At 29.4% G+C, this 24,336-nt stretch overlaps 3 protein-coding genes across 9 annotated transcripts; 2 read left to right on the forward strand and 1 right to left on the reverse strand.

Annotated features, from left to right (window-relative positions):
• The first annotated feature begins 404 nt into the window (after positions 1-404).
• Positions 405-5,224, forward strand: LOC130666572 (beta-1,4-galactosyltransferase 7). 3 transcript variants are annotated; one of them, XM_057467696.1, is made up of 7 exons: positions 409-807; positions 887-1,089; positions 1,168-1,391; positions 2,002-2,148; positions 3,303-3,923; positions 4,088-4,171; positions 4,837-5,224. In XM_057467696.1, the coding sequence occupies exons 1-5, from the start codon at positions 699-701 to the stop codon at positions 3,541-3,543; spliced, it is 924 nt and encodes a 307-aa protein (XP_057323679.1). In that variant the 5' UTR covers positions 409-698; the 3' UTR covers positions 3,544-3,923; positions 4,088-4,171; positions 4,837-5,224. The 3 variants fall into 3 exon arrangements, with proteins under 3 accessions (XP_057323687.1, XP_057323679.1, XP_057323672.1); XM_057467704.1 differs by lacking the exon at positions 4,837-5,224 and having other exon boundaries at positions 405-807; positions 3,773-3,923; positions 4,088-4,241; XM_057467689.1 differs by lacking the exon at positions 4,837-5,224 and having other exon boundaries at positions 4,088-4,241.
• A 375-nt stretch (positions 5,225-5,599) lies between these two features.
• On the reverse strand, positions 5,600-24,079 carry LOC130666509 (helicase POLQ-like). Of its 5 annotated transcripts, XM_057467613.1 has the most exons (18): positions 23,413-23,537; positions 22,957-23,088; positions 21,675-21,847; positions 21,324-21,600; positions 21,037-21,233; positions 18,618-18,763; positions 18,320-18,557; positions 18,121-18,261; positions 17,538-17,955; positions 17,316-17,473; positions 17,158-17,253; positions 16,901-17,074; positions 16,661-16,774; positions 16,394-16,528; positions 9,289-9,639; positions 7,284-7,793; positions 6,933-7,202; positions 5,600-5,958 (listed from the first exon to the last, which is right to left on the reverse strand). In XM_057467613.1, the coding sequence occupies exons 3-18, from the start codon at positions 21,747-21,749 to the stop codon at positions 5,827-5,829; spliced, it is 3,432 nt and encodes a 1,143-aa protein (XP_057323596.1). In that variant the 5' UTR covers positions 21,750-21,847; positions 22,957-23,088; positions 23,413-23,537; the 3' UTR covers positions 5,600-5,826. The 5 variants fall into 5 exon arrangements, with proteins under 5 accessions (XP_057323596.1, XP_057323577.1, XP_057323569.1 ...); XM_057467594.1 differs by lacking the exon at positions 22,957-23,088 and having other exon boundaries at positions 23,413-24,078; XM_057467586.1 differs by lacking the exon at positions 22,957-23,088 and having other exon boundaries at positions 18,320-18,763; positions 23,413-24,079.
• LOC130666561 (ribosomal RNA-processing protein 8) lies at positions 13,735-15,684 on the forward strand. The gene is made up of 3 exons (XM_057467680.1): positions 13,735-14,438; positions 15,122-15,358; positions 15,433-15,684. Exons 1-3 carry the CDS (start codon positions 13,900-13,902, stop codon positions 15,644-15,646), a joined length of 990 nt encoding a protein of 329 aa, XP_057323663.1. The 5' UTR covers positions 13,735-13,899; the 3' UTR covers positions 15,647-15,684.
• Positions 24,080-24,336: the final 257 nt, after the last annotated feature.

Below are 24,336 nucleotides of genomic sequence, written 5' to 3' on the forward strand. Positions count from 1 at the left end.
CAAAATAATAAATTATAAGAAAAATATTTTTAAAAATTGCACTTATAGTTTTTTAAATTTTTGACATCTGCATATTTACAGTTTTATTTTTTTTGTAATTGATTTGTTGAAAAAAATCTAAAAATTTGCAATTTTGAATGTAGCTGACAATTGGCGATTTTTTAAATTTTAGAATAAATGAATAAAGAAGAGAAAAATGTAAGAAGAGTAAAAATTTAAAAAATCGTATTTGAATGAAAGCTAAATCCGTACGCGCATTTTTTTAAATTTCATTATTTTAATTCAAATTTTTAAACTGTCTTATATCTGCTACACTCAGTCATCTTCAATTTATCAGCAGAATATACGTCAACTGTTGTTCAGAATTGACAGAAAGTTTGCCGCAAAATTTCCTCTTAAACTTTTACTGACAATTTGCAGTCTGATTCCGGTCCCAGAATTGGGTCAGGTCGAGTCTTTTCCCTTTCGACGAGAACTTGCTGCTAAACTGACAGGAAATCTCCATGGTTACAAGAATGGAGGGTAGACCTAGACCTCTACCCTGATTCTCCACAGTTATAAAACAACGTTGGAGGTTGTCTTCAAATTATATATATACAGGCATGTTTAGGTTATGGGGTATAGTTGAATCCATAACATGATTGATAACAAAGATATGAAATAGTTTATAATAATGTATCTTAAATGAAATTTGAATTATGGCCACTTGGAATTATTGGAAGAAAATTCCTTATAGATATTTACTCTTCAGTATTTTTATTTTATTCATTTTTTCTTGTATCTTAAGTATTCTGCCTTTAAACTCAGGTATATTTTTAAAAATATTTTATTTATAACTCTGCTTAATTATTAAATATAATTAATATTAATAAAAACTATATTCTAGATAACTGTAACTGTTACGAAAAAACCTATCGCTCTATGAAAGTATCGGACTATGTTGTGAAACGAAACAAAATATCACAGAATAAGCTCGCAGTTCTCGTACCATTTCGAGATCGCTTCGAAGAATTGTTGCAGTTTGCCCCTCACATGAAACAATTTTTAGATAAACAAAATATTGATTATCATATATTTATACTGCATCAGGTAAAGGAAATTTTTAAAAAAATATCTAAGAACATGGAAAGTAAACTGGATATTTAACGTACGTCTTATTTTTTTTAGGTAGATAAGTTTAGATTTAATAGAGCCTCTCTTATTAATGTAGGATTTATTTTTGTTAAAAATGACTACGACTATATTGCCATGCATGACATAGATTTATTACCTCTGAATGATAATTTATCATATGGGTTTCCTGACAATGGACCTTTTCACATATCTTCTCCAGAACTACATCCCCGCTATCATTATCCAACTTTTATTGGAGGAATTTTACTCGTCTCAAGGTTTGTAGTCGATATTTGTTGTAAAAAAGTCTTATGTACGATTGATAAGTCAAGATTTTATAAATTTTATTAATATATAATTTTTCTATGCATGTTCTTGAGGAAAAATCCCATTTACTCTCGTTCTGACATTCAAATACATAAATGGAGCATTTTATGACACTTGTATGCTAAAGAAGATTTTCAAAACATTTTTCCTTTGAGACGAATTAGAATTTTTGAAATAACGAAATTTTTAGTCCTCTGTTTACGGAAAATGTTAAGAATTATTCAGGCCTTTATAAGTTCCATAAAGAATAAAAAAGAGAATAAATTGATACTTAAAAACAATAAATTACACGTAAAAGGTTGACATTTAGTTGGTTGTAATCCAGTACCAGCTTTTTAACGTTCGTACGAAATTATGTGTAGAGACAACTGAAGAAGTTCACATCTGAACGGAGCACATTCACTGAATTGGCTATTCTGTTGATCGTAGTTTCATATTTCTCATTTAATTTTATATATTTAACTTTGATAATTTGAAATATTCCCACTCTAAGTAAAGTTCTTGATTTAAAAAACCTTATACTCAAATTTATAAACTAATAAATACTTACATATTTTTTAGAAAACATTATTTAGCGGTTAATGGAATGTCAAATAAATATTGGGGTTGGGGTTTAGAAGATGATGAATTTTATGTAAGGTTAAAAGAAGCTAACTTAAAAGTATATAGGCCACAAAATGTATTAACTGGATCACAAAATACTTTCAAGTAAGTACTTAAAGAATTGCATGAAATAAAAAAAGCTTTGTTCTACATTCGTGTGCAACAACAATAAAAGTTCGCCCATATAACAATCTTGTAGCAATCGTGCCCAAGCCTGGTCACCAGAACACTAGTTGTCTACGTCTTTACAAAACTATGGATCTTGCTGCAGACACTGGTACAAAGTTTTAAATTCCAAGTCTTGTCCAAGACTTGAAAAAAAACTTTGTGTTATGCTGTACTTGAAGAATTGGACAAGAATATTGAAGATATCTTGCTCATGGTGCATTGGTACAGTGACTTGAGCTAATCTTGCACCAGAAATTGCTTGCATATACTAACGCATATCTTGCGCCAGATCTGCTCCAGAAGTCTCATTGCACTGTCTGTCTCACTTCTGTCTCTGTCACTTTTCTCCTCCATTGACATACGATACAGGATCCTGGGGTAAAGTGACAGAGATAGAAGTCAGATATATAGATAGTGTGATATGACACTTCTGGAGCAGATCTGGCGCAAGATGTGCGTTAGTGTCTGCAAGTAATTTCTGTTGCAAGACTCGCTCAAGATACGCGTAAGTAACTTTACTAACACATCTTGAGCAAGACATCTTCAATGTTCTTTTGTACAATATCATGTGCAAGTCCTGCAACAATCTTGTCTTAGAATCTCGCATTAATATCTTGTGACAGATTGATAGGTATATAAAGACGTAGACACCTACGGGTCTTCCCCAAGATACTTTCATAAAAATAGTACAAGACTACTACAAGATTGTCTTGTGTACGTCATTTTGGGCAAGTCTATGTAGTGTCTATCAAAAGATTCTTGTGATCAGTGCTTTGACCAGCAACTTATGATGAAAATTATTATATGGGCGTGATTGAAATAATCACGCATAATAACTGCAATAAATTTTCAATTAGTACCTTAGTATCTTAATATTTTTATGTTATTCTTGGACCGATATAAGACATAAGTACGTATGAAGTATTCAATGAGAAAGAAATTATTTTTTTGGATAAGAGAATAAATCATCACCATTATTTCAAGAATTTATTAATTAATTTTTATAAAATTAATAAGAGTTGTCCCACTTATGTAGACCAAAGCCACGTTGAGAACATTAACCATATAAATGTATTCTATATATATTATAGACATATTCATGACAAAAATACTCGAAAAAGAGATACAATCAAATGTTTTAATCAGCGGGAAATCACGAGAAAACGAGATCGGCAAACAGGCTTAAATAATGTATCATATAAAATAGAACAAGTAATTAATGTTACGATATCCGATGTACCTTTAACTGTTTTGAATATTGCCTTGAATTGTGATAAAACACTCACACCTTGGTGTGACTGTACAAAAACTAATGAAAAAAAAACTCCATAATGTAAAATTTTTTAAATTATTTTTCTTTCAATTCGACTAAAGTCATTTCCATAAAAATATAATGCAAATATTAATAAAATTATCTCTACAAAGAAAAAAAAAACGCAAACAGAATTATTGCATTTTATAAATTGTTTATCTAATAAAATCTGTATCGGACTTTAGAACATAATTTGTTGAAAATAAATTTTTCATTAAATGAATCAAAGCTTACAATTCCACACTTCAGAGTAAAATTGATCGATGAATGACATAAAAGATTTGGGAAATGAAAAGTACACACCAGAAATGCTCATATTGATGATAATAGAATAATTTTCAAAAATTTACGCCGTCATTTTCACAAGTATAATCTGGAAAGAATCCGTTAATTACCAGATGTAAGTACAGCTGTCATTTTTTTTAAGATAGACCACAATAAACACTAATCATAGAAATTAATCATTAATTTATTATATCAAACAAGTAAATTGTGTTGACCAGAAAATTTATGATTTAAATAACAATCATAAGATATTTAAATACAATTATTTTGAAATTTCAGATGTCTGGCCAATTTATATTGAGATTTATACGTTTAGATTAAAGGTCGTCCGAGTGAAGAATATCAGCGAGTTTGGTCATAAAGGTTAACAAATGTACTTTTTTTGTATCAACTGTACATGTCCCAATAAAAAAATTGGAATTTTTACATCCGATTTCTACGTCTCACAATTAATTTGAACCCATTTTAATTCTTATTAATTGCATGCACTCTCGTTATGATTAATGTCCTGCTATCACAACCTCAATCTTCCAGATTCCAGTCTGTAAATTAGTCTCTGCTTAACACGATTTTAAAAAATAAAACCGCTGAGACGATACTTCAAGTCAGAAATCTGATACTTTTTATATATAAGAATTGATAATATTATTTCAGTGGAATTCAAAATATTTTTCATTTCATCATTGGGCGCCATCCATTTATTGGTCGCGAGATAGCGCTATTTTATTTATTTATTTTAACGCTATCTGCAATTTACAATAGTTTAACATAATAATAATATGTAAGTGTAAAAAAATTGCTCGAATATAATTAACTCAATGTGTTTAATAATACAAAATTCCATATTCAGAAATCACTCAACATTTTTGCTACTGCTTTTTTAAAAGTAGTGAAGCTACTATCGAAAAAGTTTAGATTATTGGCGTATTCATTTACTGTAGCAAATATTCTGTTCCTAAAACCACTCATTATGAATTTCCTCTTGTCTTGAGGTAAATCTAATAATCTATTCTCTCTCAAAATTTTAGGGTGTACTAGGAATTTTATTTCGTTGAGAATCTCTGGACAATCTATTCTATTATTGATGATGTTGTGGAAAAATCACAAATCTATTAATTTTCTACGGTTTTCAAGAGGCATAATTTTCAACACACACCTCGTCTCTTTCGTCGTGAGAACAATGCTAAAGTTTCAGGTGACAGCTTGATTTGTCCCTATTTCGATCCAGGTGTCATTCTGGTTGCTAATAATAAGTAAATTTTCGAAAAAAAATTGGGTTTCATAGAGAATTCACAAACCAGTTCAATTTTTTCCATTGGCTGAAAATTTTTTGAGATCATTTCCAAAATAAAAACGTATTGTAAAGTACTTTTATATATTTTTATTCAATCCATTTTTTTTTAAATGCAAATTCAACTCAGGAATATTCTATACATTAAATAAAATTTGTTTTGGTTATTCAGAATACTATCGTTTTTTTTTTTTACCAATACTATGAATGAACAATAGTCAAGTTTCGTGATTTTCAAATTATTGCGTTGGCCCCTTAAATATATTTGGTCATGCTCACGGTTAATTAATAATATAAAGTAAAGTGATGATATTTTGTTTAAATTAACAGGTAAAATAATAAATTTAAAATCAAAATTCGTAGTGTGGGCTGTTTATTTTTATTCAATTATTTGGTCTCCAAAAATGGATCTTGTTTCGAAATCTTCATGTCAAATTTAGTATAATACACAATATTGAATTTATAATCATAAAACAATTATAAATATCATTAAAAAGAGAAACAGTAAAATGTTTAAATTTATTTTATGCAAAAATTATTATCTAATATTCTCTTTTTAAAAGAGTATATTAATTGATTATACATATTTACATTGACACTTAATCGATTCACACTTATTTCAGTTTAACTCCAATGTACAAAAACATCTTGTATAAATATTTTTAGCTGCTATCGTATTAATTTTTTATATTAACACGCAAGTTACCAATTTTAAATTTCAGTTATTTCAATCAACACACGATTTAGTTCGCCTGCGATGATGATTGCGCGCCAAAGCGTGAATTATCGTTATAAGAAAGTAGCACACCATTAAGATTACGAATTTGTCAAATAGCCATGATATAGTTGTAGTACTATCCTACAAAAATATGAATTAAAAAAAAATTAGCAATGCTGTAATGAGGATAAATTCAGTGGATTTAAGTATCAATAGTTACAAAGAAAGTGCAAATATAATTTAAGTAAAAGAAATTTTATAACCACTGATAAAAAAGTTATTCTATGAAAAAAGCACTAGTTAGCTTCGTAGCTGTATTAAAAAATTCAATCAACTTTAAAGTTACGTTAGAAAAAGTTTGCGAAATAAATATAATATGACTTAAGGTAAAAGCCCCTATACCCGCTCGCTTTTCATTGGAGTGAGATTAAATCACTCAATATAAATTAATAAATAAAATGAAAAACCATATTTTTTTTTATAGTTATTTTTTGAAGTTTCGAGTATTAGAATAAAATTTAAGTTTGAAGAATAATCTTGATAATTAATTATTATTAATTTTTTAAATAAGGTCCTTGAGTGTACCCATAGTCGCTCACTAAAAGTTGTCATGTACCATTACTCGATCAACACATGGCCCTAAAGTCGCTCAAAGACAGTATCAATTAAACTATGATAAGTTTATTGATTTGGAAAAATAATTTATAAATTATACTACTTTATTCTTTCATAATATAAAATTTCATGAATTTTAAAAATGTATTTAATAAGATATAGTTATAACAATTCTTAAAAAACTTGACGTACCCTAAATTTAATCTAACGAATGAACGTTAAAGTAAAAAATGCCCGGCTTTGCGCGATTTTGAAAACAGTCATTTAATTTAAATTTATAATCTTTTATAAAATAATTTGATACATCATATTTTAATATATTTAGATGCACAAATAATTATTTATCAATAATAATATTTTTAGTTGTAATTTTTTTTTATAAAAATTATAAAAAAACGCCTTAAACAGTTAAAGTGAGCGACTAATGGTACTGAGCGGGTATAGGGGCTTTTACCTTAGTGGGTGCAAGCATTAAAAATAAAATAAAATTTCATATTTACCACACTAGAACTGTTGTGAAGTTTATTTTTTTGTTCAACCAAATATTTCTTCAATGGTTCTTGAAATTTATTACCAAAATATGGTACAACAGCTAATACCCCAATGGCTTTATCCAATAGTTCTTCATTGAAGGCAATAATAACTGCCAATTGTTGTACATGCATTTTAATTATGGCTTTGCCAATAAGGGTAGCTCCAAAAAATGTCCAGAATGGAATACGATAATGGCCACAAGTAAGACCAGCAAGATCGAATAACGGATTTGGTATCTACAATTGGTTATAAATGTTATGATATATTTAGATTCAAATAAATAATAATAATAATAATGAAGGAAACTGTAAACATACCGAAGCACAAGCAAGAATTCCGAAAAATCCGGCTTTTTGAACAAAATGTTTCATGGCTAATTTGAGCCGCATTATTAGAGGAACATTCTCTCCACTTTCAAGTGCTTCAAGTGCCTTCAATTCTTTGAGATCTTCTTGGTCGTGCTCATCATTTTTATCGAATTTTCCGCTGTTTCTTGCGGCTCTAGCCATGAAATATGGCGGTAATTCGCCTAAAGCCGTGCCGGCGCCCCAGAGCATCGCTTCTACGCGCACTTTTCTCATTATATTAAAAATACTTGCGGCCCAAGCTTGGTCTACAACTGTAGGGCACATAATAGAATCAGGGTAAGGCGGCTCTGGAAAGTTCAATCCTCCACATTCATATGCAGCCATTGTAACAGCTGCTATATGAGGACCCAGATAGAGCACGAATGTGTGTAAACCTGTTCCCAAACCCACACTTGACAGTACGCCAAGTCCAACCCAATAGAGCCACCATAATAGAATGTTTTCCCAAACTTTTAATACCTAAAAATTATATTATTTTTAACGTTTTTCGTAAAAATTTATTGGATGTCTAGAATGAATGAAATGTAAAACAAGACGTGTGAGGATTGAAATACCTTACAGGTATTGTCTTATCCCCATTTATACTAGATGTATACTATACTCATTGTAAACAGTGCTCAGGAAATACCCTGGATGTACCCACAGAGGATAGCTTCGGTTAATACAATAAAATTGAACGAATTTTTTTTAAAGGCTACGGTGTCAATAAGTGACTTTAACAAACGGACATTTTTTTTAAAGAGACTGAGCAACTAATTTATATCTCAGACATTTTTTAATCGTGTTCTCTGTAAAAATATTTTATATGTTTGTGACGCCACTATACAGTAAAAAAGAATTTGTCAAAGTGTAAAAAAATGAGTGTTAATTTGTTGCACGAAAAACGTTCCGATCTCCGAGTACATGTATACATTATCTAAAATTTCACAGTAAGACATTTTTCGTAATTGTGTAAAGAAAGAAGTTTGTGTTAAAAATTCAACAATTTTGTGTTAATTTAATATACTGCTTTTGTGTTGTTTGATCAGTTCATTTTTAACACAAAAAAATTATAATTTAAACAAAAGTAATATTTACTGGCTCCCTGCCTTTATAAATCCGGAATAATTTCTTATGCAAAAATTTCTCAGCAATAATTACTCAAACAAAAATTGATCCAACACAAAAATTTCTTTTTTCACCATATTTGTGTGTAATTTCAAAGAGAAATTATGCCTTGAGAAATTATTGCTGAGAAATTTTGTCGCAAGAAATTATTGCATGAGAAAAAAGAGACGGTCGCCACATTTTACTGTGTTTCTGTCCAAACAAGTGTTAACACTTTTGAAATGTAAGTTTAACATACACAGTAAAAAAACGAATCGTCGAAGTGTAAAAAAACGTGTGTTAAAATTTAGAGTGTTGAATTTTTAACACTTTTGTGTGTTGATTTAACACACAGTATTTATCTTGTTGGAACTGCTACAATCGATTGATTTTTTAACACGCAAAAATGTCATTTTATTCGAAAGTAACACTTTTTACATGTTACTATCAAATCAACACACAAAATATGTTAAAAATAATGTCGACAACATGTTAAAGTAACATATAAATGAGTGTAAAACGTTCGTTTTACACACGGTATGAGTTAAATTTGACGAATCCTTTTTTACTGTGTAGGTCGCGTGTTAATTCATAAAAGAAACACTAAGAATGTGGTGAGTTTACCGTAGAAAGTGTAAATGTTTTAGAACCGGTAGCAGAGAAATATTAACATTTTTTCTGTGTTATTTTTTTTACACAAATTAATAATGTTAAAACAACATAAAAATGTGTGTGAAATGTCATTCCAAAACACAGTTTTGTGTTAATTTTTACAAATTTTTTTACTGTGTTATCTGTTGATGCATAGCCGAATATTCTTTGAGCATATGTTACAAAACTGTATTAATAATTGTTAGTAAAAACTCACTTGTTGGTGAGGACCTGAAGAAGACCTGAGAGTGATAAAGAATGCAACTAAGAATACAACACCCCATACAGTCTTTTTGTACCTCAATATTTCTTTAGTTAAATTAATACAGTTAAGAATTAATTCTTGTATAAAGTAGCTAAAAGTTGTGATAGGATGATGCCATATCGTCAAACTGTCAGCATCTATTGTCATTTTCTTATCATTTGTTTCAGCAGTTTTTGACCGGGCATCTGCTGTGGGATGGTTCTTTTTCGATGTCCGCTGAATACCGTTGGATTGATTTGAATCTTTCTGTCTTCGTTGAGTAGTTTGTTTCATTTCCATTACTTTCTCTCCCAATTGGACTATCTGTAAAATAAATTCAAATATTTCAAATACATACTTCGATTACTTTGGATTTTAATCCAATTAACTTTCTATTTCATTGTATTAAAAACAAAACACACACACACATGCGCGCGCACTTTGCCGCGTATATCTACATAAATGTCGGCTAAAATAGTTAAATAAAAAGACTATTATTAACTTCAATATCCATATCAATGATAATATGACCTTCGAGTGCGTCATGTACAGCATGATTATTATTGGAATTAGATGTAGAAGATACAATACAATTCATTTATTTAATGTTAGCGCGAAATTGATCTACAATTTCAACAAGAGATATAACAGAAAGATTTTATCAGTATCACCATTACAACAGAAGAAAACAAGAGCACGAAGTCATTGGTGTCAAAGTTCAAACATATTTCCCCTCTTTTTAATTCAATCATGCGGGAGCTCAATTTTATACTAAATGCAGGATGGATATATATTACTTATCATTCAATGGAAGCTCGACATCTGACAAAAACTCAGTTTTTGAAAATCAGACCAAAACCAATAACTTGTTAATTTTTTTAAAATTTTGAACTTTCTTAGGAGAAAGTTAAAAAAAATAGAATAATTGCAGAACAAAATAGTTAACAGTAATGAATACTAATAAAATAAATTGAATTTTAAAATCAGTATCCCTATTTAAACAACTGAATTCGAGCGAATTAAACAGAATTAAATTTTAAATTCTATTTAATTCAGATAAATTCTGTTAATTCGGTACCTAACTTAAAAATGAATTCTGTCTAATTCGGCAGGAAAACCAGAATTTGTCCAAATTAAAACGAAATTAAATAATTCTATTCGGTTTAATTCTGACTAATTCGAAATTAATTCTCCAATTTCTGGTTCTGAATCCGAATTAAAATGAATTTGAAATCTTTAAATCGGTTTTATTCTGTTTAATTCAAATTCAAATTTTCAATTCAGTTGAATTCTGTTTTGCAGAATTCGACAGAATATAACAGAATTACAATTTTTAATTCGGTTGAATTCTGTTGTTTAATCAGGGATATCAATCCGGAAATAAACAGCCATGTTTTTTTGAAAAGTTTTCAAGCCGATTTCGTATCAAATGTCTAATTTTTAGGATTTTTAAAATTTTTAAGAACAAAATAGTTATATTTCAACTATTAGCCATATCATACTTGTAAACTATTCTTCTTTCAATTATCAACAAGATTTTTACGGTAAAATAATTATTGGATTCCCTAGATTTTATTCCCACCGTAGAGGAACCCGCATCTTTTTTTATACGCGGAAAAAAATGTTGACTCAAAAACTAACAATTTTTATTATGCTGTCGACGAAACTTGAAATGGGAAGTGAAGCATCTAAAAATTTATTATGCTCTTGTAAAAAATAATTATGCCGCATCACAATTATTATAATGTACAAAATAATTGTTATTAAAGTTTATCAATAAGTTTCTCGCGCGTATAAAGTTTTGTGATACAGCATAATAATATGTAGGCAGAATAAAAATTTTAAACCATTGAAAATCAATGCAATGTTCTTCAGCTTTGAAAAGTATTATCAATGAAAGCCTATTTGCTGAGGGATCTAAGGAATAAGCTTGACCGTATTTCAAATTGATTAATTATAAATGAGTGTGAATGTAGCAGGCATCAGACAAATTTTGAATTTCAAATAAATAGAGTAAATAATTAATAAAATAAAATTTTTAAAAAATGCGCATTTAAAAAACTTAAAAATTAGTAAGTGCATTTTTTACAAATATTATTTTTTAAATTATTTACTCCATTTATTTATAGTTTTAAATTTGTCTGATGTCTGCTACATTCACACTCATAATTATAATCATAATGATCAAATCAAAAACTTATTTTTCCGTATGTTCATATCACATTTTCTGAATGTACGTTCGCGAAAGGCAAGCAAGTCATAGCATGGCAGCACAATAAAAATAATCGATATTCTTTTTTATTAGTGGTTGATTAAGTAGAAATTATTTAAAAAAAGTTGCGTTTGCATAAAGTTTTTAATCCAAAGATTTTATTGGTACCCATATCCAACTGTCAAAAATCAAATATATGTTTTGATCGATTGTAAAAATTTCATTTTTGCTTGTCACAATAAAACAAAAATTGAACAAGAAACGAAATTTTTTTTAATAAAAAGAGAAAATCAGCGTAAGTTTAAAAATTTGCTAAAAACTGAATAATAAATAAATAAAAAAAAAAAAATGCTTGTCAACATCAAATTAACAGATGAAGTTATAAGAGGTTAAATAGACATGTGATTCGGGTACAATAACGCGTTATCTCGCGTCACATATGTACATACACACCCTCATAATTTAAATATTTGAATGTGTACTCAGCGATAGATACTGTCGAGTCTCTTACTGATAAATCTTTTTTCTAGGAAATCGATAATGAAAAAAAAAAGATGTTGTTGCTGTGCTATTATTAATAAGTCATTTTAAATTGTCATTCTTTTTAAATACTTTGTTCTTTCCAATGTTGAAGATGTACGTAAATAACATCCATTTATTTTTTCAATAAAGTATCGCCATACCGCAGCTAAATGTCCAAATGTTTTCTACTTCAGTGACTCATCATAAAAATTCAGTAAATTTGGAGTTCGAAATTTCAAAAATCTATTACTTGTTATTTTTTATAGATACAAAAAAATTTTCTTATACTTTTTTATGTGAATTTTTTTTCCTTACAAGATTTGTTTGAAAATTTTTTCAAAATTTTTTGTTGTTTATGAAATATTTGCGAAAAATCTGTTTTTATTTTTTTTCTCATCAACCCATGGGGTAATGACTTCTATTTTTGGAAATTTGTGGGACACACCATAGACCTTCAACTAAATTTACACCAACTTTCGAGAATGTCTCCTATTTTGGAGTTTCGTCTGGACTGTAGTGTCCTGTGAGCGAAATGCTCATGACGGGAGTGCTGACATGTCAAACAGGATTTAAAATTTTGAATTTTCAAATATAGTTGTCAAAGTAAGAGTTTTACTTGCGCGATTTATCCCTCAACTGGCAGTTTTTTCATACCATGACTAATTACTACTTTGTAATAAATCTTTATGACAGCGACAGTCAACAGTATCACGGCTTAAACAAATTAAAACATTCCACGTCATAGGTAAATGAATCCATCGTTTTTCAATTGTAAGTGATTTGAAATTACTTGAGTAATAAAAATGACTTTAAATGAGAATAAAACATCATCTAAATAAAATATAAAATCTCTTACTCAACTGTATTTGTGAAGAATGTAACTATTCCTTAATGGCACTATATAAATAAGATTAAGTCTTTTAGGTTAAAGTTACAGCACTCACATAGTAAAGAAAAAATCACGATTGATGAGTCATAATGTCAAAAGAAAATTTAATTGATAGATTTCAATTGAATTAAATTTATTAATTCAATTGAAAGTTGATAAATAAATAAATAATTTAAACTGTTGAGTACTAGAACTTAACTTTAATTTTTGACAGTAAGTTAGAAGAAAAAAATCTATGAGGACTGTTGGGTATGTACTGCTATGGAGATGTAAGGAGGTCAAGAAAAAATTAAATGTACAGTATCGTGTACTGTATAGTTGGGAAAACTAGTGACTGCAAATTTACTGAAAGCTACTGCTGAAATTTGACATCAATTAATTGATGCCAACTTCTACAGAACTTTGGTCAAATTGCCAGCAACTTGAACATGTTGGTTACTTTTCTGAAATTTTCTGTCAACTTGCCTTCAAAAAGCAGCAGTAGATTCGCGCCAAGTTGTGGCTCAAATTGTAGAGTCTGAATGCGTGACAATATTTCATAGTTGGCAGCAGCCTGTTGTCAAATTGAAGGAAAATTTTGCTGAGCAATTCAGAGTATCTGAGATTGTCACCCGTTTCAAGCTTTTCCTCCGACTGATTTTCCGATTCTGTCCTCCAAATTGACTGCCAAAAGTGGAGTGTCTCATTATGACAAATTTCAAATTGTCGTCAACTTGAAAATTCAACCTGAACACAGGCTCATAGTAATATTTTTTTTTTGTTAGTGATTTATAGAGAAATTGTGACACCACTAGCGCAATTTTAAAAATTACTGTACTTATTATTGTTGTTGCTTACAGCTGTTACTGTGATCGGCTGATTAAAAGCACGTGGAGTAAACAATTTTTTCTTAAACTTTAGAATTATAATTAATTATTCTACAGATCATACAATTTATACATAAAAGTTCAGGATATTAACAATGAAAATTAATAAAAAAAATCCCGTTAAAAATAAAAAACCGATTTCTAAAAATCAGAAGAAAAAATCTGTCGTGAAATCCGATTTAAATAATAGCAGTTCAAAGAAAAGTTCAAAAAATAGTGCCAGTGATAAAAAAAAAAGAAATAAAATTAATTTAGAACACTTAAAAAATAACAAAGTCGCAAGTACTAAAACTACATTACATCAAATAAAAAAAAATGATAATAGTAACAAATATGAAACTCATAGTAAAATAAACACAGAAAAAATACAGCAATTACTCAAGTTGAAAAAGAAAGATAATTTAAATATTCCAAGTTCATCTGAGCAGTTGCGAGAGCGAATAGTTTCACAGTTAAGGGCCTCGAGGTTTAGATATTTGAATGATACTCTGTATAATAATGAAAGCTCAGAATCACGTAAGATGTTCAAAGAAGATCCAAATGCTTTCAAAGCGTATCATGAAGGCTATCAGTATCAATTAGAACAGTGGTCATTGAATCCACTCAACACTATAATCGCAGCTATTAAAAAAATGTGAGCGAAATTAAGACATTATCATAAATGTAATAGGATATTGTGACAAGGGATGAAACAAAACTATTTCAGACCTGGGTGAAGTTGGCTGACATCACCCGCAGTCTAAAATCGTGTTTCATCCTGAGTTACCCACTAAATTTTCATGATTACCTGCATTGGAACTTAAAGTTTCAGTGTCAGCAATCAGTCAGAAACAAGTTAATTTAAGACCAATGGTGTCATTAACTATTAAATTGTCATTTGCAATTTATAATTAAGCAGAAACTATAAATACTATTTATTATTCACACTAATTTTTATAAAACTTAATCACAGAACTGTCATTTATGTAACGAAAATTAATGGTCTGAAACTACTGTTGAACAAATGACAAGTATCAGAGTTTAAATTGCGAAAGTCTTCAGTCAGCGGGCAGAAACTTTATTTGTTTGTTCCCAAGGGACGAAACAAGTTTGTTTCTGCCCGCTGAATGAAGGCATTCGCAATTTACGCGTTTGCTAATATTAATTCGCGGCATTGGATTGAAATTAGCTTCTTTCGACTGGCTGTAGAGACACTAAAACTTCAAGTTTCGATTCTGGTATCATAAAATAGTATATTACACACCTAGGGACGACAGTAGTACACCCTAGATGTGTAAGATACTATTATATATAATTAATATCATTTTATATTTTCAGGCCGAAAGATTATGTCATTGCAGACTTTGGTTGTGGAGAAGGAAGACTAGCTGATTCTGTCAAACAAAAAGTACACTCTTTAGATCTGGTTGCGATTAACGATAAAATAACAGCTTGTGATATGGCTCATACTCCACTTCTTACCAATGGTATCAATGTTGTAGTTTTTTGTCTTTCCCTCATGGGTACCAATCTACACGATTATATTTTAGAAGCTAATCGAGTATTAAAAATCGAGTACGTACATTAATTATCAACTATTGAAATAAAATTCGTTAACTGATTCACTAAAATTTTATTTATATTTTCAGTGGTGTTCTCAAAATAGCTGAAATTTCCAGTAGATTTGATGACGTAAATGAGTTTATAAATGCACTAGCATTCTATGGATTTAAATATACATGGAAAGATCTTTCTCATAAATATTTTTATTTTATGGATTTTAAGAAAGTTAAAAATGTTGATATCAAATGTAAAAATTTACCGCAGTTATCTTTGAAACCTTGTTTGTATAAAAAAAGATAAATATACTCCGTTTTAAATGTATGAATAAACTGTACTTTTTTTTTTTCATGTGTAAAAAGTTACATCTTATGAATAAGAAAGCAATGAAATATCGTTTGGGTGATGACCACTTTTCCCTGATTAAAAATTCCAAGTGAATTCGAATTGAAAATTTCCGATTGAATCTGATAGATATCCAATTCAAATAGATTTAATCGGAATTTTTGATCAGGATTATTTATATTAATATTTAAAACTATTTTTATGATGATATTCAAACTAACAGTAAATTTTATATATTTAAAGCTTATTGATAAAAAACTATAAATTGTGTATCACAAATTTTGATATGATTGAAACTTTGAATTAAGTATTCATTCATCAAAATGTGATATATTGCTTTTTGTGCTCGCTTAAACGAGCATGTCGTTCTTCAAACATATCGATCTGATGAGCACAGTGTTTTTATATATTATGAATCTATTATATATTCATTATTCTAATCATAAATAAACGATAAATTAAACTTATCTAATTCCAAAATAAATTTAACCAATAAATAATTATAAGTAAATACTTTTGTATTAAATAAATTAGAAAATTCATAAAAATTCAACAAATTAATTATTAAGGAAAATTTCAGTGTCCAAACCATCTAGCATTTCGGCAGCTTCTTCTTTTAGGTCTTCCATTTTGGAAATTAATAGAAGCTGAAATTATTGTTTTACTGAATGAACAATTCTTAAACATTTGAATGCATTAACTTACCTTGGCTGCAACTGTTATTCGTTCAGCGTCTTTTCGTGATAAATGGTTTATATTTTTTTGAAATTCTTTTGGATCGGCTGATGCAATTGATTGCAATGTTTTGTATCCAGCGTTATATATTTGTTTCGCCCGAGCCTATTTCGTTAAAAAATAATAATATATAAGAAAAAAAAAAATAAATTATATTGTTTTATGCGGCTCTCCCTCACCAATACATTGATTATCATTACATTTAAATAAAATAACAATTAATAAATTTGAACATACGGCTTTCACTGCAGGTAATTCCATGAATGACTCCAGCTCAACTGAACAATTATAAACGAGTTTTTTATAGAATGTTTTAAATAACTCCGTAAATGCCCAAAACTCTGGAAGTTCCTATGAAAAATCGAATTTGAAAAATATTTAAACAAAGAACTGTGAAAATAAATATGGTATAGTTAAAAGAAATAGAGAAATATAAATTTTAAGTCTTATTTTCCAAGTTGTCTTCATAAAGAATACCTCGCAAAATCTAATAATTGAGTTAGCGAATGATGCTGTAGTAGACAATAAATTTTGTATCTTTCCACGATTTACTTGATATTTATCAGCGACTGCGTACAATGATCGGTTCTGTCTCAGTTCATTTAGAATTAGAGACAAATAAAATTTTCGGATAACTCTTTCGGGAACATTCTTTGAAACCAGACATAAAAGAAGAATATCAAACAACACTTTAATACTACAATAGTAATTATCATAGTAAAGAGGTATTTTACCTTTGGTACCATTCCGTCTCTTAATTTCATAATTACAATTTCATTAATTCCTAATAATCTCGCAATATTCATCGATAATGGCGGCAAATTAATAATCTTGAATAAATATTTGTTTAAAATAAACTGAAAATTAACAATAAGACAAATAAACGGCTTACCGTCTCATAGTAAATTAGGCCGATGGGCGTCAATTGATCTGCCAATTGATAGGGCGTGACTAAGTACAAAATATGAAGATCATTGCAAAGTATCAAGTGTTTCTGAGCAATTTTCAAATCTTCATAAAGAATATACGCAGTTTTTAAATCAATACATCCTTAACAAATAAAATGACCCCAATTAGTTTATATTTCAAAGTGAAAAATTCGCTTGTATTGTACCTTTCATAGCAGCTCTCCCTATGTTAGATAATTTCAGACAGCTCGATCCTGTCAGTACAATAGACCGTTGACATTCATTTACGTCTGAAATATTTTCATCTACAGCCATCAGTTCAGATGACTGTGATTGGATGGTAACAGTCATATTTGCTTTCATACAAAGCTTGTTATCAACTTGTAGGGCTTGAATTTTAATGAGGTTTTTTATGGCCTTATCAGTGAACTTTTTTATGTCTACGTTAAGTTGAGAAGCTTGTACTTTAAGTAATGATGAATATACAAGATTATGTAATTGGTTTCGAGTTGTTGCGATTGACAGCATAACAGAACTTAAAATTAAATTATTTATTCCACGATTTTCTTCGGTACCTAGAGAACTTACACAGTCTTCTATTCTAGATCTCAAAAGTTCTCGGACCTAATTATAATTACAATAATAATGATAATAATAATAATTGTTGATGAAGCATTGCAGCAGTAATGGATAGTGCTCAGAAGCGGCCCTCGATAGAGTCAGACTACCAGGGATAAGCCCCTGAGCATTTAAACAAACAAATAATAATAATAATAATAATTAAAATACCTTCGGAATTTCCGATTGCTTACACAGCAAAATACTTTCGCCTATTTCAGACATTCCAGTCCGTCCAGCGCGACCAATCATTTGCTTATATTTACTCAGATTTATGAATTCATTTCCTATGTATGGACTTCGCAGAATCACCTAAAAACCGATAGGTAATAATTAAAACCATTCAAGATTTATTAATTAAGTATATTACCCTTCTAGCTGGTAAATTTACTCCTGCAGCCAGTGTTGATGTGCAACATATTACGGAAATAATATTATCCTTAAATGCTTCTTCTAATAATCGTCTCTCATCGTTAGTTAACCCAGAATGATGGTAAGCTACTCCATATTTAACAGTTTGCAACAAAATTGGGCAAAGACTTCTACTGTCATCTTTCAAATTTTCTAAAAGTTTCTTCTTGTCATTCTTTTTATATTCTATTAAAGATCTAACACAGTTAAAATAATTATTGCAATAGGTTTTAATAATTAAGAGGAAACATTCATACCTATGAAGGACTTGCGTCAATAATAGTGAAACATTTTCGCAATTTTTTCGACTTGAACAAAATATCAAACAATTGTGTTCGGGGATGACATCCATAACTAAGCAACCAATTTTGTCAGGATCTAATTTAGATGCAGCCACTGGATACTAGATATATTATAAATATAATTATAAATTGAAAATTAAAAACCATTTAATTGTATAGAGGTGGAAATATTTTACAATCTAACATTTTGTTGTATGGAAGTGAAATTTTACTTTCATTTTTGTCTAATATCTCAAAATTCTCAACGGATCGGTTTCATAATCTTATTATATTGTGTACTACATAATTAAAAATTTTGTGTTAAAATCAACAGTGTGATACACGGTACCGTCACTTATTATCCGATAGACAAAATATCCCCGGACTATATACTCTAGGGTGGTCCTTATTTTGGACATTTTCGAATTTTTATGCTCCCAGAGGCTTATGTGGTTCGAAATGAATAAAAAAAAATATCCTCAAAGTTTCAGGTCTCTATCTCAATTTTAACCCGTGCCGCACAGCGATGTAAGTTTCCCATTTAAATAACACGGGGTTTTTGGCATTGAACGATTAAGTTTTTATTCCGGCTAAAGTAATTGTTCGAAAAATTTCAAACTCTGTAGACTGTATCCTCATATTAGCAGCTACTCCTCAGAATTTTTACAGATTTTCAGCTACTATAATTTTGGGGGTACAGCATGATGTAAAGAAAAGACAAAAATTTTTTATTTCTACCTAAAATTTGTTTTAAATAACATATCAAATCAGTCTGCATCCTTATCAGAAGTTCTTCCTTTTTTTTATTCTCGCACCCAAGTGGGTGAACGGCCTATCTTTGTTGTACTAATACAGTAATCAGGAGCATTTTTTTTCAATTACAACAGAAAAAATTCCCTTAAAGTTTAAGCTCTTAATTCTAACGGGAAGAGTTACCGCAAAATTTTTTTTGTGATTTTTTCAAGAAATATTTTTGTTTATGTTATTTGACAATGTGACTTTTTCAAAAATACATAATGCATTCAATTGATATCTGAGATCGGTATATCAATGCCACTAATCATATTATGTCTCAGTTTAACAGTTGATAAATATTATCAATAGATTAAATTTCTTTCAATATTTGCTTAAATAAGTTGGTCACCTTTTAGTTTATTATTTGTTTTAAGCAATAAATAATAAACAAAAGGTTGATAGTTTTGTGCATTATAATATCGAAATAATTATTTTTTTACAATTTTCTAACTATAATAAACTACTAATAAGATAGATCGCTTTTATAAATAAATATAATGAACTTAAAAAATCACAAAAACAAAATTTGCGACACGTGGTTCCATTGGAATTAAGAGCTTAAACTTTAAGAGAATTGTTTTCTGCCGTAATTAAAACCGTTTGTAAGGTAATCGTAATAAATTTAAAAAATACTTTTAAGGAACACTTTACTGCACACTTATGCAAAGTTCCTGATTACTGTATTAGTGCAGCAAAGATATACCGTTCACCCACTTAGGTGCGAGAATGGAAAAAAGGAAGAACTTCTGATAAGGATGCAGACTGATTTGATATGTTATTTGAAAAAAAATTTTAGCTAAAAATAAAAAAAATAATTTTTTTCTTTTTTTACATCATGCTGTACTCCCAAAATGATAGTAACTGAAAATCTGTAAAAATTCTGAGGAGTAGCTGCTAATATGAGGATACAGTCTACAGAGTTTGAAATTTTTCGAACAATTACTTTAGCCGGAATAAAAACTTAATCGTTCAATGCCAAAAACCCCGTGTTATTTAAATGGGAAACTTACATCGCTGTGCGGCACGGGTTAAAATTGAGATAGAGACCTGAAACTTTGAGGATATTTTTTTTTATTCATTTCGAACCACATAAGCCTCTGGGAGCATAAAAATTCGAAAATGTCCAAAATAAGGACCACCCTAATATACTCGATAGATAAAATATCTCCGACAAAATATCTTATAATATAAATAGTACGGTACCCTTTTATCAGAAATGTTAAATATATTTGCACATAAAATTTGAGTGTGATATTAAAAATAGATCAACACATATGCTTGAAATCGTACTGTGCCTTTTTTTCACAGATTTTGGGTGGGTATTATTTTGTAAATAGGTCAACACATATGCTTGGAATGGTACGGTACCCGTTTATCGAAAACCATTAATTATTTTTTCACTTAAAATATATTTTTCTGAATAAGATTTATCAACAGGATATTTTGTCACGAATTTTTCTCTCTTGAATATTTAGTTCGGAGATATTTTGTCTATCGGATAATTTGTATTCGGATATTTTATCCGCGAATTACAAGTCGTGGAACCGTGATACACAATATTTTTTATATAATAATATAGGTAAAATTACAATGTACTCACGGAATAATTAATTTTCTTTCCATGTGTAATTATGTTTTCATGATTCAAATCGATTTGACATAAATGATCATTGCACATAACGTATTCTCTAAGTTGCACAGGCCGGAAATTTTTTGTATAAAGATTTGCTTTCAAAAATTCTGCTATTTCATTGAGATTTCCAATAGTTGCACTCATTCCGACAATTTGAATATTTTCTGATGAGTGTAAAGTAAATTTAATAGTATAAATAATTAAGATTTTTTTTTTCAATCTACTATTCTGATAGGATATGAGAATAAGTTTACCATTTATAAAAATGAGTTTAGTTAGAAATCCTTCTAAAGTTGCACCTCTGCCACTGTTTTCACCCAGAGAATGCAACTCATCAACGACAACAAGCCCAATTTCTTCTAATCTATTCGTTTCTATTAAACTGTTCAATAATCCAGACGCTTTCTCAATCGTACAGATATAAATTGTATTTTTCCGCCGTCTTTTAATTGGCGGATATTGACCTTTACCACCCGCATATTCTTCTAATAAAAATCCTAATTCTATAGCGAACGGTGCCATTGATTGAATCTGTTAATTATATTCCCAGATTATTTTAGTGAATGACTAATCGTATAATAAATTTTTCTAAATCTCTTACACACTTTTTCCTGTACAATAGCAATATAAGGCAGCACAAATATAACATTTTTTTTATGACACAAAATTTCTTTCAACATGAGTATTTCAGCAACTAAAGTTTTCCCTCCACTTGTTGGAAGCGCATAAATTAAATTTTCACGATTATCAACAGCTTTCAGACATTCATCTTGCCAATCTTTAAAATAAATATGTAATTTTATTTTTTTTTAAATTATTGTGTGATAAATGAAAAAATACATAAAGCAAACAAAAATGAAATTTTCATGGTTCGAAAGGTATTAAAGATGATCCAGAAGTTTACTTCATTAAAACCAGAGAGGTTTTAATTTTTATAGATTTATGTGCATCACTTTGAAGTAAAAAAAACCCAGCAGTACTAGCCCATATAACAATCTTATAGCAATCTTGCCCAAGTTTGGCCACCAGTACACTAGTTGTCTACGTTTTTATATAACTATGGATCTTGCTGCAGACACTGGTACAAAGTTTTAATTTCCAAGTCTTGTCCAAGACTTGAAAAAAAACTTTGTGTTATGTTATACTTGAAAAATTGGACAAGAATATTGAAGATATCTTGCTCAAGGTGTATTGGTACAGTGACTTGAGCTAATCTTGCACCAGAAATTACTTGCAGACACTAAAGCATATCTTGCGCCAGATCTGCTCCAGAAGTGTCATTGCACTGTCTGTCCCACTTCTGTCTCTGTCACTTTCCCCCTCCATTGGCATACGATACAGGATCCTGGGGTAAAGTGACAGAGATAGAAGTCAGATATATAGATAGTGTGATATGACACTTCTGGAGCAGATCTGGCACAAGATGTGCGTTTGTGTCTGCAAGTAATTTCTGTTGCAAGACTCGCTCAAGATACGCGTAAGTAACTTTACTAACACATCTTGAGCAAGACATCTTCAATGTTCTTTTGTACAATATCATGTGCAAGTCCTGCAACAATCTTGTCTTAGAATCTCCCATTAATATCTTGTGACAGATTGATAGGTATATAAAGACGTAGACACCTACGGGTCTTCCTCAAGATACTTTCATAAAAATAGTAGACTACTACAAGATTGTCTTGTGTACGTCATCTTGGGCAAGTATGTAGTATCTATCAAAAGATTCTTGTGATCAGTGCTTTGACCAGCAACTTATGATGAAAATTTTTACATGGGAGATTTCCATAATTACTATCAATGCAGTTATGAATTCAATGCTCCTCTGATTACCGAAATTAGCATCATATAATGAAAAATATTTTTCAGTAAAAAAAGCAATAAACAGACCTTAAAGAAAATACTTTGAAAGTGTAGAAATGTCTCGGATTGTTGTACGCTCATTGATTCATGAGTAAAAAGTAGAAATTTTCTCTAAGAGCAGATGCATTGGCGAGAAATCATTGCACAGAGGTCATTTACCTTAAATTTAAAATAAATAATGATTCTACTAGAGTATGATATGAACCTACATGAGAAAAATCTTCATTGTAGTTCCATAGTAAGAATATTAAATAAAAAAAATAACAAAGCTGGAGAGTTAATAGTTAAGACAAATATTTTTTTCTGTTATTACTCAGCGAGTTCAAGAATTTTTTTAAATAAATTATCATTTTAAGAGGATTCTACAACCTGTCATTGTTTTAGACACGTCAGTATTTTTCTTGTCAATTTGCTATTATATAGTTCATGTTTTATTTTAATTTTCAATTTTTGTGATTAGGCTGACATCGAAAATTTACTTACCATACAATTGAGTTATATTTTTAGTTTTTTTAATTAAAGATTCAACTTGTATTGGAAGGCCATAAAAATTTTGCTGATTCAAATCATTTGAATTTTTTTCTGTTTCAGCGGGTTCTTGATTTAAATCAGTAGACATCGTAGATTTAAAATCTTGTGTCAATAATTCATCATTTTCGATTATGTCTACTTTATTTATTTCATTTTTATGAATGTCTAACATTTCATCATCATTGCTGTCAAGTTTGTTTGCTAAATGTTCAAAACTTTCTATACTACGGTTCAGTGCATCAGAATCAATGATTTTTGATTCAGAAATTATCGAGTGATCAACCCAAGATGTTTCATTCCACTGAAAATCTTCAGGCACATAAATTTCTTCCTCAAGTGTTGCGTTCAAATCTATGGTTAATTTTTTGTTATTCATTATTTTTATTTACAAAATAAATTAACGACCAATTGAATTTGAAATTTTTTTCTAACGATAGAAATATCAAGTGATAATTCAAAACAATCAAACTATGACTGTTTCATTTGATACGTCTTGGTAACGATATAATACACGCGGCATTTTATGAAAATCTTGATAAATTTTAAGTTTTGCTGAATTAATTATTAAAAACAAAACATCTTGGGCTTACTAAGAAGTTAAATTAAATTATGAATGATCGATTTAAAGAATGGTACAACAATAGGTTTACTACAAAAATTGCTACTGAACCGCATTTATATCATAAACATAAACAATAATCATATAAACAGGTCTACCATAAGACTTTTGTCACAACAGTTATACTCTAGGACAAAACTTTACCAACATTATCAATTAACCATGATCCTCAAGTTAGCAGACATTTAAAAATTTTTGAATTTTTGCTTCTCAACAAATCAATTGCAAAAAAATATGCACATGTAGAAAATTTTAAA

The sequence above is a fragment of the Microplitis mediator genome, chromosome 1, assembly GCF_029852145.1.
Source record: "Microplitis mediator isolate UGA2020A chromosome 1, iyMicMedi2.1, whole genome shotgun sequence".
In the NCBI taxonomy this organism is placed as follows: Eukaryota; Metazoa; Arthropoda; class Insecta; order Hymenoptera; family Braconidae; genus Microplitis; species Microplitis mediator.